This window comes from Hyperoodon ampullatus, assembly GCF_949752795.1.
Source record: "Hyperoodon ampullatus genome assembly, chromosome: 2".
Taxonomy (NCBI): Eukaryota; Metazoa; Chordata; class Mammalia; order Artiodactyla; family Ziphiidae; genus Hyperoodon; species Hyperoodon ampullatus.
Genome location: NC_136915.1, coordinates 170,880,264 through 170,894,196, shown reverse-complemented (window position 1 = coordinate 170,894,196; position 13,933 = coordinate 170,880,264). Strand labels below are relative to the sequence as shown.

Here is a 13,933-nt window from a genome sequence, read left to right as displayed (position 1 = left end):
TTTTCCTTTTGTTACTTATGCTTTTGGTGTCATACCCAAAAAAATCATTGCCAAGACCAATGTTTTATGGTTTCAGGTATTACATTTAAGTTTTTAATTTATTTTGAGTTAATTTTTGTCTATGCTGTAAGTTAAGGGTCTAATTTTACTTTTTTGCATATGGATATCCAGTTTTTCCACCATCATTTATTGAAGAGACTGTCCTTTCCTCATTGTGTATTCTTAGTGCCTTTGTCAAAGATTAGTTGACCATATATGCGTGGGTTTATTTCTGGGTGCTTACTTCTGTTTATTTGGTATATGTGTCTGTTTTTATGCCATTATTATACTGTTTGATTACTATAGCTTTGTAGTATAGTTTGAAATCAGGAAGTGTGATGCCTCAAGCTTTGCTCTTCTTGCTCAAGATTGCTTTGGATATTTAAGGTCTTCTGTGGTTTCATCTGAATTTTAGAATTGTTTCTTTTTTTTCTATTTCTTTGAAAAATGCCATTGGAATTTAATAGGGGTTGCATTGAATCTGTAGATCACTTTGGGTAATGTGGGCATTTTAACAAAGTTAATTCTTCTAATCCATAAACACAGGACATCTTTGTATTTGATTGTATCTTCTTCAGTTTCTTTCATTGCTGTCTTATAGTTTTCAGTGTGTAGATCTTTCACCACCTTGGTTAAATTTCCTAAGTATTTTATTCTTTAAAAAAAAATTCTATTGTAAATGGAAGTATTTTCTTAATTTCTGTTTGGATTGTTCATTGTTAGTGTATATAAATTCAACTGATTTTTATAATGTTCATTTTCTATCCTGCAACTACTGAATTTCTTTATTCTAATAGATTTTTGGTAGAGTCTCAAGTGTTTTTCTATATATAATATCACATTATCTGCAAATAGAGACGATTTTACTTCTTCCTTTCTGATTAGGATGCCTATTTTTTTTCCTTGCCTGATTGCTCTGGCTAGAATTTCCAGTATTATGCTGAATAAAAGTGACAAGAATGGGCATCCTTGTCTTGTTCCTGATCTTAGAGGAAAAGCTCTCAGATTTTCACCACTGAGTATTATGTTAGCTTTGGGTTTGTCATATATGACCTTTATTGTGTTGAAGCACATTCATTCTATACCTAACTTGTTGAGAGTTTTTTATAATGAAAGGATGTTGAATTTTGTTAAATGCCTGTTTTTTGCATCTACTGAGATAACGATATTTTTATTATTCATTTTTAATGTGGTACTTCTTATTTATTGATTTGCATATGTTGAACCATCCTTGAATCACAGGAATAAATCTCACTCGATCATCATTTATGATAATTTTAATGTGCTGTTGAATTCAGTTTACTAATCTTTTGATAATGTTTTTGACATCTATGTTCATTAGGGATATTGGCCTGTAATTTTTTTCTTGTATTGTTCTTATCCAGCTTTGGTATGAGAATAATGCTAGGCTTGTAAAATAAGTTTGGAAGTGTTCCCTACTCTTTAATATTTGGGAAGAGTTTGAGGATTAGTGTGCAATATACCTGTGAAGTCATCTGGTCCTGGGCTTCTATGTTTGGAGGTTTTGGATTACTGATTCAATCTTCTTACTTGTTATTCATCTGTTCAGATTTTCTATTTCTTTTTTTTTTTTTTTTTTTTTTTTTTTTGTGGTACGCGGGCCTCTCACTGTCGCGGCCTCTCCCGCTGCGGAGCACAGGCTCCGGATGCGCAGGCCCAGCAGCCATGGCTCACGGGCCCAGCCGCTCCGCGGCACATGGGATCCTCCCAGACCGGGGCACGAACCCGTATCCCCTGCATCGGCAGGCGGACTCCCAACCACTGCGCCACCAGGGAGGCCCTCTATTTCTTTTTGATTCAGTCGTGGTAGGATATATGTTTCTAGGAACTTTTTCCTTTCTTCTACTTATCCAATTTGTTGGCATATAATTGTTCATAGTAGTGTCTTATGATCCTTTGTACTTCTGTGGTATCAGATGTAATGTCTCCTCTTTTAGTTATAATCTTATTTATTTGAGTCCTCTCTCTTCGTTGCTTAACTAAAGGTTTGTCAGTTTTGTTTATCATTTCAAAAGACTAACTCTTGGTTATGTTTATCTTTTCCATTGTCTTTCTATACACCATTTATTTTTTCTCTAATTTTTATTTACTTCTTTCGGCTACCTTTGGGCTTAGTTTGCTAGTTACTTGAGGTATAAAGTTAAGATTCTTTCTTTCTTCCTTCCTTTTTTTCTTTCTCTCTTTCTCTCTCTCTTTCTTCCTTTCTTCTTTCTTTCCTTCTCCCTTCCTTCCTTCCTTCCTTCCTCCCTCCCTCCCTCCCTTCCTGTTCTTTCTTTCTCTCTCTCTTTCTTTCTTTCTCTCTCTTTCTTTCTTTCTTTCTTTCTTTCTCTTTCTTTCTCCCTCTCCCACCCTCCCTCCCTCCCTTTCTCCCTCTTTCTTTCTTTCTTTCTTGTTTTTTAAGTGTTTTTATTTTTGTCTTTTCAGATTATAAAATAAAATTTATTAATTATTGAATGTGAACTAAATACAAGGTGCTTTTTTACATTTATTTCTTTATTTTGAATTTTATTTTATTTATTTTTTATAGAGCAGGTTCTTATTATTTATCTATTTTATATGTATTAGTGTATACATGTAAATCCCAGTCTCCCCCCCCACCCCACCACTGCTTCCCTGCCGTGGTGTCCATATGTTTGTTCTCTACATCTGTGTCTCTATTTCTGCCTTGCAAACCGGTTCATCTGTACCATTTTTCTAGATTCCACATATATGCATTAATATACGATATTTGCTTTTCTCCTTCTGACTTACTTCACTCTGTATGACAGTGTCTAGGTCCATCCATGTCTCTACAAATTACCCAATTTCATTCCTTTTTATGGCTTGAGTATACTCCATTGTATATATGTACCACATCTTTATCCATTCATCTGTCGATGGGCATTTAGGTTGCTTCCATGGCCTGGTTATTGTAAATAGTGCTGCAATGAACATTGGGGTGCAGGTGTCTGGTTGAATTATGGTTTTCTCAGGGTATATGCCCAATAGTAGGATTGCTGGGTCTTATGGTAATTCTATTTTTAGTTTTTTAAGGAACCTCCATGCCATTCTCCATAGTGGCTGTATCAATTTACATTCCCACCAACAGTGCAAGAGGGTTCCCTTTTCTCCACACCCTCTCCAGCATTTGTTGTTTGTAGATTTTCTGATGATGCCCATTCTAACTGGTGTGAAGTGATACCTCATTGTAGTTTTGATTTGCATTTCTCTCATAATTAGTGATATTGAGCAGCTTTTCATGTGCTTCTTTGCCATCTGTATGTCTTCTTTGAAGAAATGTCTATTTAGGTCTTCTGCCCATTTTTGGATTGGGTTGTTTGTTTTTTTGATATTGAGCTGCATGAGGTGTTTATATATTTTGGAGATTAATGCTTTGTCCATTGATTCAAATATTTGAAAAATTTGCAAATATTTTCTCCCATTCTGAGTGTTGTCTTTTCGTCTTGTTTGTAGTTTCCTTTGCTGTGCAAAAACTTTTAAGTTTCATTAGGCCCTATTTGTTTATTTTTGTTTTTATTTCCATTACTCCAGGAGGTGGGTCAAAAAAGATCTTACTGTGATTTATGTCAAAGAGTGTTCTTCTTATGTTTTCTTCTAAGAGTTTTATAGTGTCCGGTCTTACATTTAGGTCTCTAATCCATTTTGAGTGTATTTTTGTATACGGTGTCAGGGAGTGTTCTAATTTCGTTCTTTTACAAGGGCTGTGCATTTTTCCCAATACCACTTATTGAAGAGACTGTCTTTTCTCCGTTCTGTATCCTTGCCTCATTTGACATAGATTGGTTGACTATAGGTGCACGGGTTTATCTCTGGCCTTTCTATCCTGTTCCATTGATCTATATTTCTGTTTTTGGGCCAATACCATATTGTCTTGATTACTGTAGCTTTGTAGTATAGTCTGAAGTCAGGGAGTGTGATTCCTCCAGCTCTGTTTTTTTCCCTCAAGACTGCTTTGGCTATTCGGGCTCTTTTGTGTCTCCATACAAATTTTAAGATTTTTTGTTCTAGTTCTGTAAAAAAAAAAAAAAATGCCATTGGTAATTTGATAGGGATTGCATTGAATCTGTAGATTGCTTTGGGTAGCATAGTCAGTTTTACAATACTGATTCTTCCAATCCATGAACGTGGTATATCTCTCGATCAGTTTGTGTCATCTTTGATTTCTTTCATCAGGTCTTTTACATCCTTAGGTAGGTAGATGCCTAGGTATTTTATTCTTTTTGTTTCAATGGTGAATGGGATTATTTCCTCAATTTCTCTTTCTGATCTTTCATTGTTAGTGTATAGGAATGCAAGAGATTTCTGTGCATTTTTTTGGTATTGTGCAACTTTACTAAATTCATTGATTAGCTCTAGTAGTTTTCTGGTGGCCTTTTTAGGATTATCTATGTATAGTACGATGTCATCTGCAAACAGTGACAGTTTTACGTCTTCTTTTCCAATTTGTATTCCTTTTATTTCTTTTTCTTCTCTGATTGCCATGTCTAGGACTTCCAAAACTATGTTGAATAATAGTGGCAAGAGTGGACATCCTTGTCTTTTTCCTAATCTTAGAGGAAATGCTTTCAGTTTTTCACCATTGAGAATGATGTTTGCTGTGAGTTTGTCATATATGGCCTTTATTATGTTGAGGTAGGTTCCCTTTATGCCCACTTTCTGGAGAGTTTTTATCAGAAATGGGTGTTGAATTTTGTCAAAAGCTTTTTCTGCATCTATTGAGATGATCATATGGTTTTTATTCTTCAATTTGTTAATATGTGTATCATATTGATTGATTTGCATATATTGAAGAACCTTGCATCCCTGGGATAAATCCCACTTGATCATTGTGTATGATCCTTTTAATGTGTTCTTGGATTCTGTTTGGTGGTATTTTGTTGAGGATTTCTGCATCTATATTCTTCAGTGATATTGGTCTGTAATTTTCTTTTTTTGTAGAATCTTTGTCTGGTTTTGGTATCAAGGTGATGGCGGCCTCACAGAATGAGTTTGGGAGTGTTCCTTCCTCTGCCATTTTTTGGAAGAGTTTGAGAAGGATGGGTGTTAGCTCCTCTCGAAATGTTTCATAGGATTCACCTGTGAAGCCATCTGGTTCTGGATGAAGAGTTTTAATGACAGTTTCAAGTTCATTATTTGTGATTGGTCTGTTCATATTTTCTATTTTTTCCTGGTTCAGTCTTGGAAGGTTATACCTTTCTAAGAATTTGTCCATTTCTTCCAGGTTGTCCATTTTATTGGCATAGAGCTGCTTGTAGTAGTCTCATATGATGCTTTCTATTTCTGTGGTGTCCTTTTAACTTCTCCTTTTTTACTTCTAATTTTATTGATTTGAGTCCTCTCCTTCTTTTTCTTGATTGGTCTGGCTAAACCTTTATCAATTTTGTTTATCTTCTCAAAGAACCAGCTTCTAGTTTTATTGACCTTTGCTGTTGTTCTCTTTGTTTCTGTTTCATTTATTTCTGCTCAGATATTTATGATTTCTTTCCTTCTACTAACTTTGGGTTTAGTTTGTCCTCTTTTCTCTAGTTCCTTTCGGTGTAAGGTTAGATTGTTTATTTGAGATTTTACTTGTTTCTTGAGGTAGGACTGTATTGCTAAAAACTTCCCTCTTAGAACTGCTTTTGCTGCATCCCACAGGTTTTGGATCATCATGTTTTCATTGTCATTTGTCTCTAGGTATTTTTTGATTTCTTCAGTGATCTCTTGGTTATTTAGTAACGTTTGATTAGCCTCCATGTGTTTGTGTTTTTTATGTTTTTTTTCCCCTGTAATTTATTTCTAATCTCATAGCATTGTGGTCGGCAAAGATGCTTGATATGATTTCAGTTTTCTTAAATTTACCAGGGCTTGATTTGTGACCCAAGATGTGACCCAAGATCTATCTATCCTAGACAATGTTCCATGTGCACTTGAGAAGAAAGTGTAATTTGCTGTTTTTGGATAGAATGTCCTATAAATATCAATTAAATCTATCTGGTCTGTTGTGCCATTTAAAGGTCGTGTTTCCTTATTAATTTTCTGTCTGGATGATCTGTCCATTGGTGTAAGTGAGGTGTTAAAGTCCCCCAATATTATTGTGTTACTGTCAATTTCCTCTTTTATAGCTATTAGCATTTGCCTTATGTATTGAAGTATTCCTGTGTTGGTTGAATACGTATTTATAATTGTTATATCTTCTTCTTGGATTGATCCCATGATCATTATGTAGTATCCTTCCTTGTCTCTTGTAACATTCTTTATTTTAAAGTCTATTTTATCTGATGTGAGTATTGCTACTCCAGGTTTCTTTTGATTTCCATTTGCATGGAATATCTTTTTCCATCCCTTCACGTTCAGTCTGTATGTGTCCCTAGGTCTGAAGTGGGTCTCTTTTAGACAGCATATATATGGGTCTTGTTTTTGTATTCATTCAGTGAGCCTGTGTCTTTTGGTTACGGCATTTAATCCATTCACATTTAAGGTAATTATCGATATGTATGTTCCTATGACCATTTTCTTAATTGTTTTGGGTTTTTTTTTGTAAGTCTTTTTGTTTTCTTGTGTTTCCCACTTAGAGAAGTTCCTTTAGCATTTGTTGTAGAGCTGGTTTGGTGGTGCTGAATTCTATTAGCTTTTCCTTGTCTGTAAAGCTTTTGATTTCTCCGTCAAATCTGAATGAGATCCTTGCTGGGTAGAGTAATCTTGGTTGTAGGTTCTTTCCTTTCATCACTTTAAATATATTATGCCACTTCCTTCTGGCTTGTAGAGTTTCTGCTGAGAAATCAGCTGTTAACCTTATGGGAGTTCCCTTGTATTTTATTTGTCATTTTTCCCTTGTTGCTTTCAATAATTTTTCTTTGTCTTTAATATTTGTCAATTTGATTACTATGTGTCTCGGCATGTTTCTCCTTGGGTTTATCCTGATGGGACTCTCTGCGCTTCCTGGACTTAGGTGTCTATTTCCTTTCCCATGTTAGGGAAGTTTTCGACTATAATCTCTTCAAATATTTTCTTGGGTCCTTTCTCTCTCTCTTCTCCTTCTGGGACCCCTATAATGCGAATGTTGTTATGTTTAATGTTGACCCAGAGGTCTCTTAGGCTATCTTCATTTCTTTTCATTCTTTTTTCTTTATTCTGTTCCACAGCAGTGAATTCCACCATTCTGTCTTCCAGGTCACTTATCCGTTCTTCTCCCTCAGTTATTCTACTAATGATTCCTCTGGTGTATTTTTCATTTCAGTTATTGTATTGTTCATCTCTGTTTCTTTGTTCTTTAATTCTTCTAGGTGTATGTTCTTTAATTCTTCTAGGTCTTTGTTAAACATTTCTTGCACCTTCTCGATCTTTGCCTCCATTCTTTTTCTGAGGTCCTGGATCATCTTCACTATCATTATTCTGAACTCTTTTTCTGGAAGGTTGCCTATCTCCACTTCATTTGGTTGTTTTTCTAGGCTTTTATCTTGTTCCTTCATCTGGTACATAGTCCTCTGCCTTTTCATTTTGTCTATCTTTCTGTGAATGTGGTTTTTGTTCCACAGGCTGCAGGATTGTAGTTCTTTTTGCTTCTGCTGTATGCTCTCTGGTGCATGAGGCTCTCTTTCTTCTGTTTTAAATGTAGGCATTTATTACTATAGACTTCCCTCTTACAACTGCTTTTGCTATATTTTATAAATTTTAGTATGTTGTATTTCTGTTTTCATTTGTCTCAAGATATATTTTGATTTCCTATTTGATTTCTTCTTTGATTCATTGGTTGTTCAGGAGACTATTATTTAATCCACATATTTGTGATTTTTTTCAGTTTTCTTCTGTTACTGATTTGTAGTTTCATACCATTATGATGAGAAAAGATACTTGATATTATTTTAATATTCTGAAATTGTTAAAACTTGTTTTGTGGACTAATATGTTATGAAGAATCCTAGAGAACATTCCATGTGCACTTGAGAAGAATATGTATTCTGCTGTTGTTCAATGGAATGTTCTTTATTTGTATGTAATGTTCTTTATATGTCTGTTAGGTACACTTGTTCTACAGTGTTATTCAATTCCACTGCTTCCATATTGATTTTATGTCTGGATCATTTATCCATTGATTAAAGTGTGGTATTAAAGTCCCCTACTATTATTGTATTGCTGTCTATGTTTCCCTGTAGGTCTGTTAATATTTGCTTCATATATTTAGGTTCTCTACTCTTGGGTGCATATATATTTATAATTGTTATAGTATCTTGATTAATTGACCCCTCTATCATTATATAGTGACCTTGTCTTTTTTATCCCTTCACTTTTTATTATAACTTTTTATTTTATGTTGGAGTATAGCTGATTAACAATATTGCAATAGCTTCAGGTGCACAGCAAATAGACTCAGCCATACATATACATGTATCCATTAATCTATAGGTATCCTTAAAGCTAAAGTGATAAGTCTGCTATTGAAGCTCTCTATTGAATATTTGCAGTTCTGTTATTGCATTCTTCAGCTCTAGGATTTCTGTTTGGTTATTTTTTTATGGTTTCTCTTTCTTTATTAAATTTCTTATTTTGTTCATTTATTGTTTTCCTGATTTCATTTGATTACCTATCTGTGTTATCTTGTACCTCACTGAGCTTCTTTAAGATGATTATTTTAAATTCTTTGTCAGGCAATTTATAGATCTCTATTTCTTTCACACTGGTTACTGGAGCTTTATTAGTTTCTTTTGGTGGTGTCATATTGCCTGATTCTTTGTGATTTGTGTAGCTTTGTGTTGGTGTTTGTGCATTTGAAGGTGCAAACACTCCCTTCCAATCTTTACAGACAGGTTTTGGCAGGTAAAAACCTCTTGTCAGGTCTGCAGGCTGATGGAATTGCCTCTGGGATCACCGTTGAGTGAGGTTGGAACCAGGTCATTTGGTTGTTGCTGGGCCTGCAGCAGCATCTGTGTTGGAAGACCTTTTACCAGGGGCTCAGGTGGGCATAGACCCTGTCTGGTCCCTGGGAAAATGGAACTGCCTTCAGGCTCTTGGTCAGTAGAGCTGGCACTGGGATAACAGTCTACTTCAAGGTCCACAATTGGGTTTGCAAATGGTAGGCCTGTTATCAAGTGTGTAGATGGGTGTGGCTCCCATCAGGCCCTTTGGAGGGCTCCCAGTGGGTCACTGGGTGGATACCTGAGTGGGCAGAACTGCTCCTGAACTACAGTTTTGAGGTATGGAACTAGGTAACAGGGCCATTTCGAGATCTGTAGTGGGACCAAGGTCTGCCGGCCAGCCACCAGGGGCATGAGTAGATGTGACTCCCAGCAGGTTCCTGGGCAGGCAAGACTACTCCTGGATCATGGCTGGGAGAAGGATGGAATTAGTTACAGGGCTGCTTCAAGATCCACTGTCAAACTGAGGTCTGCAGGTCAGCCTCCAGGGTCATGGACAGGCGTGACTCCTCCTGGGTTCCTTATCAAATGGTGCTGGTGGCAGGACCAAGGTTAAGTGGGGATGTAGCTGAGTCCATAAGGGGAGGAGGCTATTTCCAGGTTTGTAACTGAATTACAGTTAGTGAACCAACCATTTGAGCATGGACTTGCCTTCTCAAAACAGTCCTCCTTGGTCTTGACTTCCACTGGAATTTTGCAAGTTCCTACTTTGATCCCAAAGCTCTCACAACGGCACTTCTGTTTGTGGATGGCTGCCAAATTATCGTTGCTGTGGGGGAATACAAGTGGGGGAATCTGCTATTCTACCTTCTTGCTCCCTTGACTTTTTAATTTAAAAATATCTCTTGGAGAACTTTTTATATTAGTATATAGAGAGTTTTTGCATCCTCTTTAAAACAGATGCATAGTGTTCCATTGTATGGATGTACCATAACTTATTAATTTCCTATTGATAGATATTATGGGTTGTTTCCAATCTTTTGCTACAACAGTGCAACAGTGAACATCCTGTACACATACCATTTCACCTGTAAACAAGTATATCTATATAGTAAATTCCCAGAGTGAGATTGCTGGATCAAAAAATATATGCATTTATAATTTTAATGCACATTGCCAAATTATCCTCTAGAATGGACTTTCCAATTTGCTTTTCCACCAGCAATACATGATAGAGCTTGTTTCCCGCAGCCTTGCCAATACATTATGTCATCTAAACTTGTGAGTCTGATAGGTGAAAAATAGTATTTGAGAGAAGTTTAATTTACATATTTCTCTTACTGTGAGTGAGCTTGAGTATTTTTCAAGTGTTTAAGAGCTATTTGAATTTCCAGTTTTCTTAATCCCACTCTCCCATTTCCTAATTTACAAAATAAGTAAAAGCTGTTTCTAACTTGTGGCATTAAAGCAAAGCTCTTAGAAAGGTTTAACACAGTGCTTGGCAATAGGAAGCATTCAAGAAGTGGTAGCTGCTATTATTATTGCTGTTGTTACTACTACTATTATTATTATTTTTCTGAGTTCCCTTGATGAATTTGGAGTAATTTCAGATTGTTTTGGAAAAGAAAACCTGAATGAAATCCAATACATTGCATTACCTTGAAAGCTGTCAACTCATGACATTTCACCCCATGCATCTAGGACCCTATGGAAAATGTCTTGAATCTGCACAGTAGTAAGAACCCCTCAAACTCACTTGTCCATGTTTGCTGGTATTATAGGTGCATAGTCCCAAATGACTTCCTCTGCAGCAATGAAGTATTCCCATCTCTTAACATGCCGCCTCTGGTCTCGAGTTAGTTTCTTAGGATTCCTGGTTTTCTTTGCACAGTTTTTAATATCTATGTAAGCCTGCATCCCAGCTGAGTTAGGACATAAAGACAATGAAAGAATTTGAGAGAAGAAATAAAGGCTGATAAAATATACATCTTTTAAATAAATTTGTGGAAGTTTTCAATAATAACAATGCAAGTAATGCTCAGGCAACTTTTGAACATTTTGGCTTGAAGTTCTTTTAATACACAGCAGAAGGAGCAAGAATAAAAAGCGAGGGAAAGAGAGGATGGGTTAGGGGAAAAACTTGGAAAGCTATCCTTTGTTTCTTACTGGGGAGGAAAATTTCTTGAAATTTCCAGATCCTTAAAACCCTATGACTTAGGTCATGTTGATTTCTCATATTTCCTATAACCTCTTCCTTTTGTTTGTAAAATGAAGATATTACTAGTATGTACTATATGAAATTGTTCTTAAAATTAAATAAGATAATACAGAAAGCACTTAACCTCAATAATGTTAGTTTTGCTGTTGTTTCATTAGTATTTGGGGCTCTATCTTCCAGGGATATTGTGACAATTTCATTACTTCAAATATAATTTTGACCGCTTAGTGTGAACAAAAAATGAAATGATCCCATAAAGTGTCTCCTTTTTATATTTCTTGCTTTTATACACATTATTTTGGTAACACAATGATTTCCTGTAGTGATATTTACTTATATTTACAGGAACCCTCCTCCTAACTGTTTTAAAGCAACAATGTGTAATAGACCATCAGTTATTTTGTTTACCTGATACCATATAACAACCTAGGCTGATTTTTTTCCCCCACTAGAATTCACTGATGTTCTTTAAAGCTCACTCCTCAGCTTGTTAGATACAGTGTTTTTTCTATTCAACACACATCCACTGAGTTCCTCTTTGGGCCAGGCTCTGTGCTCATCTTGTTATGAAAGACAATATTTTCATGTTAAAACTTTTACACTTTCTGTAACTGGGTGCTTCTATAAATTTACAGAAGTTTGACGGGTTCCAACACCTAGTTCTTCTCCTTTAGCTGCATATTAAATAGCCCAAGAAAGAATATCTCTATGTATGTTTTTGTTTCCTTCCTCCTTTCTCCTTTTAAGGAAGTAGAGACCTCTTCAGCTTTTGCATCACTTTAAAAAATCTTTGTCAATTTCTCTACTTCCTCCATCCCCAACTAACGAGCTATAAGTCTAAGAGCAAAGTATCTAAATTCTGTTCTCAAGGACAAAGGAATGTATGTCTGGAGTGTGGTTGGCTTGCAAGAGCAAAGGAAAATGATGGATTTAGTGCCTAGGACGAAAGGATCCTACATTTGTAAGCAAGACTGTTGAAAGAATTTCTTGCCTTGAAAATGTTTTGGGATGAGCGAAGATATGATCCACTTTCCCTCTAGGCTCACGGTCATGTTTGCAGTTGTGGATGTAGCACTGACGAGAGTGATGGCTGAGATCTTATGATGGTTGTGCTCCAGGACGTGGCCGTTGAAATGAATGGAGAACAGTTCTGGCCCAGAGCTCATTCCAATCAGATGCCAACTGATGTGGTCATGGGCACAAACTGTTATATCTGAGAGAGAGAGAGAGAGAGAGATGGGGGCCAAAACAGGCAGTCAGCAGCCTGTGATAAGAAATTCACTCACCAGATACGTATTGAGCACCTGCTTTGCATCAGGCATTGTGCAAGGTTCTGGGGGTATAGACAGTCCCATTTTCATTCCTGCCCTAGAAAAGCAGACATCCGAGTGGTGGGCAAACAAGCAGTCACAACTCATTGCAATAAGTGGTACTATAGAGCCCAGAGAGGGTGGACATTAGTTTAGAAACACAGGGATTGCTAAGGCCAAGGAGAGAAGAAAGTAGGTGACCAACCATCCAGGTTTACTGAGGACTGAGGGGTTTCCCAGGAGGCAGGATTTTCAGTGTTAGAACTGAGAAAGTCCTGGGCAGGCCTGAGTAGTTGGTCACTCTAGTACCAATCTGGACTTAGCGAGTGAGTTGCCAGAACCTCCAACAGGGCTGAGTTTAAGGGCCTAAGCCTCTAATCCTAAAAGGGCTTGATCCTAACAGGAAGAAGATGTGAAGATGCTTTAAGGATTTTATACTGTTTCTTTGCCCACTGGTTGATTGTTTTAATGACAAGGCAGTGAGTCATGTGTGGGTTATAGGATCTCCTTAAAATGCAGTGGATAAATCCTCAGTATACTGGGTCACTGGGAGCGTTTCATGGATGGAGTAATGAGAACTGAGTACAAAAGCTGTTTGGCTCCTTCTTGCTCCCACAGTGACTCAGAAAATGCTGATTTGCTCTATGGGAGATTCCAACCTCTGGCTTCTATCCTTGGCTTGGGTTTTAAATTTCAGATCTATAATCACTCGATACTAGATCGTGGGGCCATGAATCAGTCCCTTACCCAAAGAGGGGCTAAGGGCTTGTCTTGTTTAGACCATTGTAACAAGACCAATTCCTAATATCACAGGTGAGAACAAGAAGCTGGAAGGTAGGAGGCTTTGGTGGAAGAATTTGTCTGCCTCCAATCAATGCTTATATTGGGTTGAGCATTTCATACATCTGTATTAGCATTTATCCTATTTATTCAATTTATACTGCCCCATAAGGCCGTTTTACAAGCATTAACTTTTCTCAGTTTCTACTACCAGCTACTTTCTACCCCAGCTACTCTGTCTTTTTCAACTATAAATTCATAAATTCTATGCCCTGATAGAGTTATTAAGTTTTATTTTTTCATATGGGTTATTTTGGCTTCTCCTTCTTATATTTAGACAGATGGTTTACTTTGCCAGGACACAGATACAATTTCTCTTTTGACCACTTCCCTCTAAGGCCTGTAGTACTAGACATGCTATGTTATCTGTAAAAAAACTTCTTAAACACCCTCTGCACCAGGATAGATGATTAACCCATTTTTTTACGAAAGCACGTTGAGACAACTAACTGCTAAAAGCCACACTAAGGTAGAGAAGTGAGCAAGGTGTGAACTCAGATGTGCTAACTCATTTAACTAAGTTTTTAAACTCTGAATCAAAACCCAGGGTCATCTTAGTATATTTGTAATGACCCAGGTGGGAAGATAGAATCAAATGAAATGGAATACAATTTAAAAGCAATGTCCAGACCTCAACTCTTGACAAGTTTTATTTTTAGTAAGAGAAGCCA

At 36.6% G+C, this 13,933-nt stretch overlaps 1 protein-coding gene across 1 annotated transcript in view; it reads right to left on the bottom strand.

Annotated features, from left to right (window-relative positions):
- F5 (coagulation factor V) overlaps window positions 1–13,933 on the bottom strand; it is a gene marked incomplete at both ends in the record, with an annotated part of 91,602 nt that overhangs the window by 42,651 nt on the left and 35,018 nt on the right. The window contains 2 exons of the mRNA XM_079697575.1: window positions 10,651–10,816; window positions 12,104–12,325. Of these exons, the coding sequence (XP_079553701.1) occupies window positions 10,651–10,816; window positions 12,104–12,325 (388 nt within the window). The remainder of the gene's footprint in view (window positions 1–10,650; window positions 10,817–12,103; window positions 12,326–13,933) is intronic.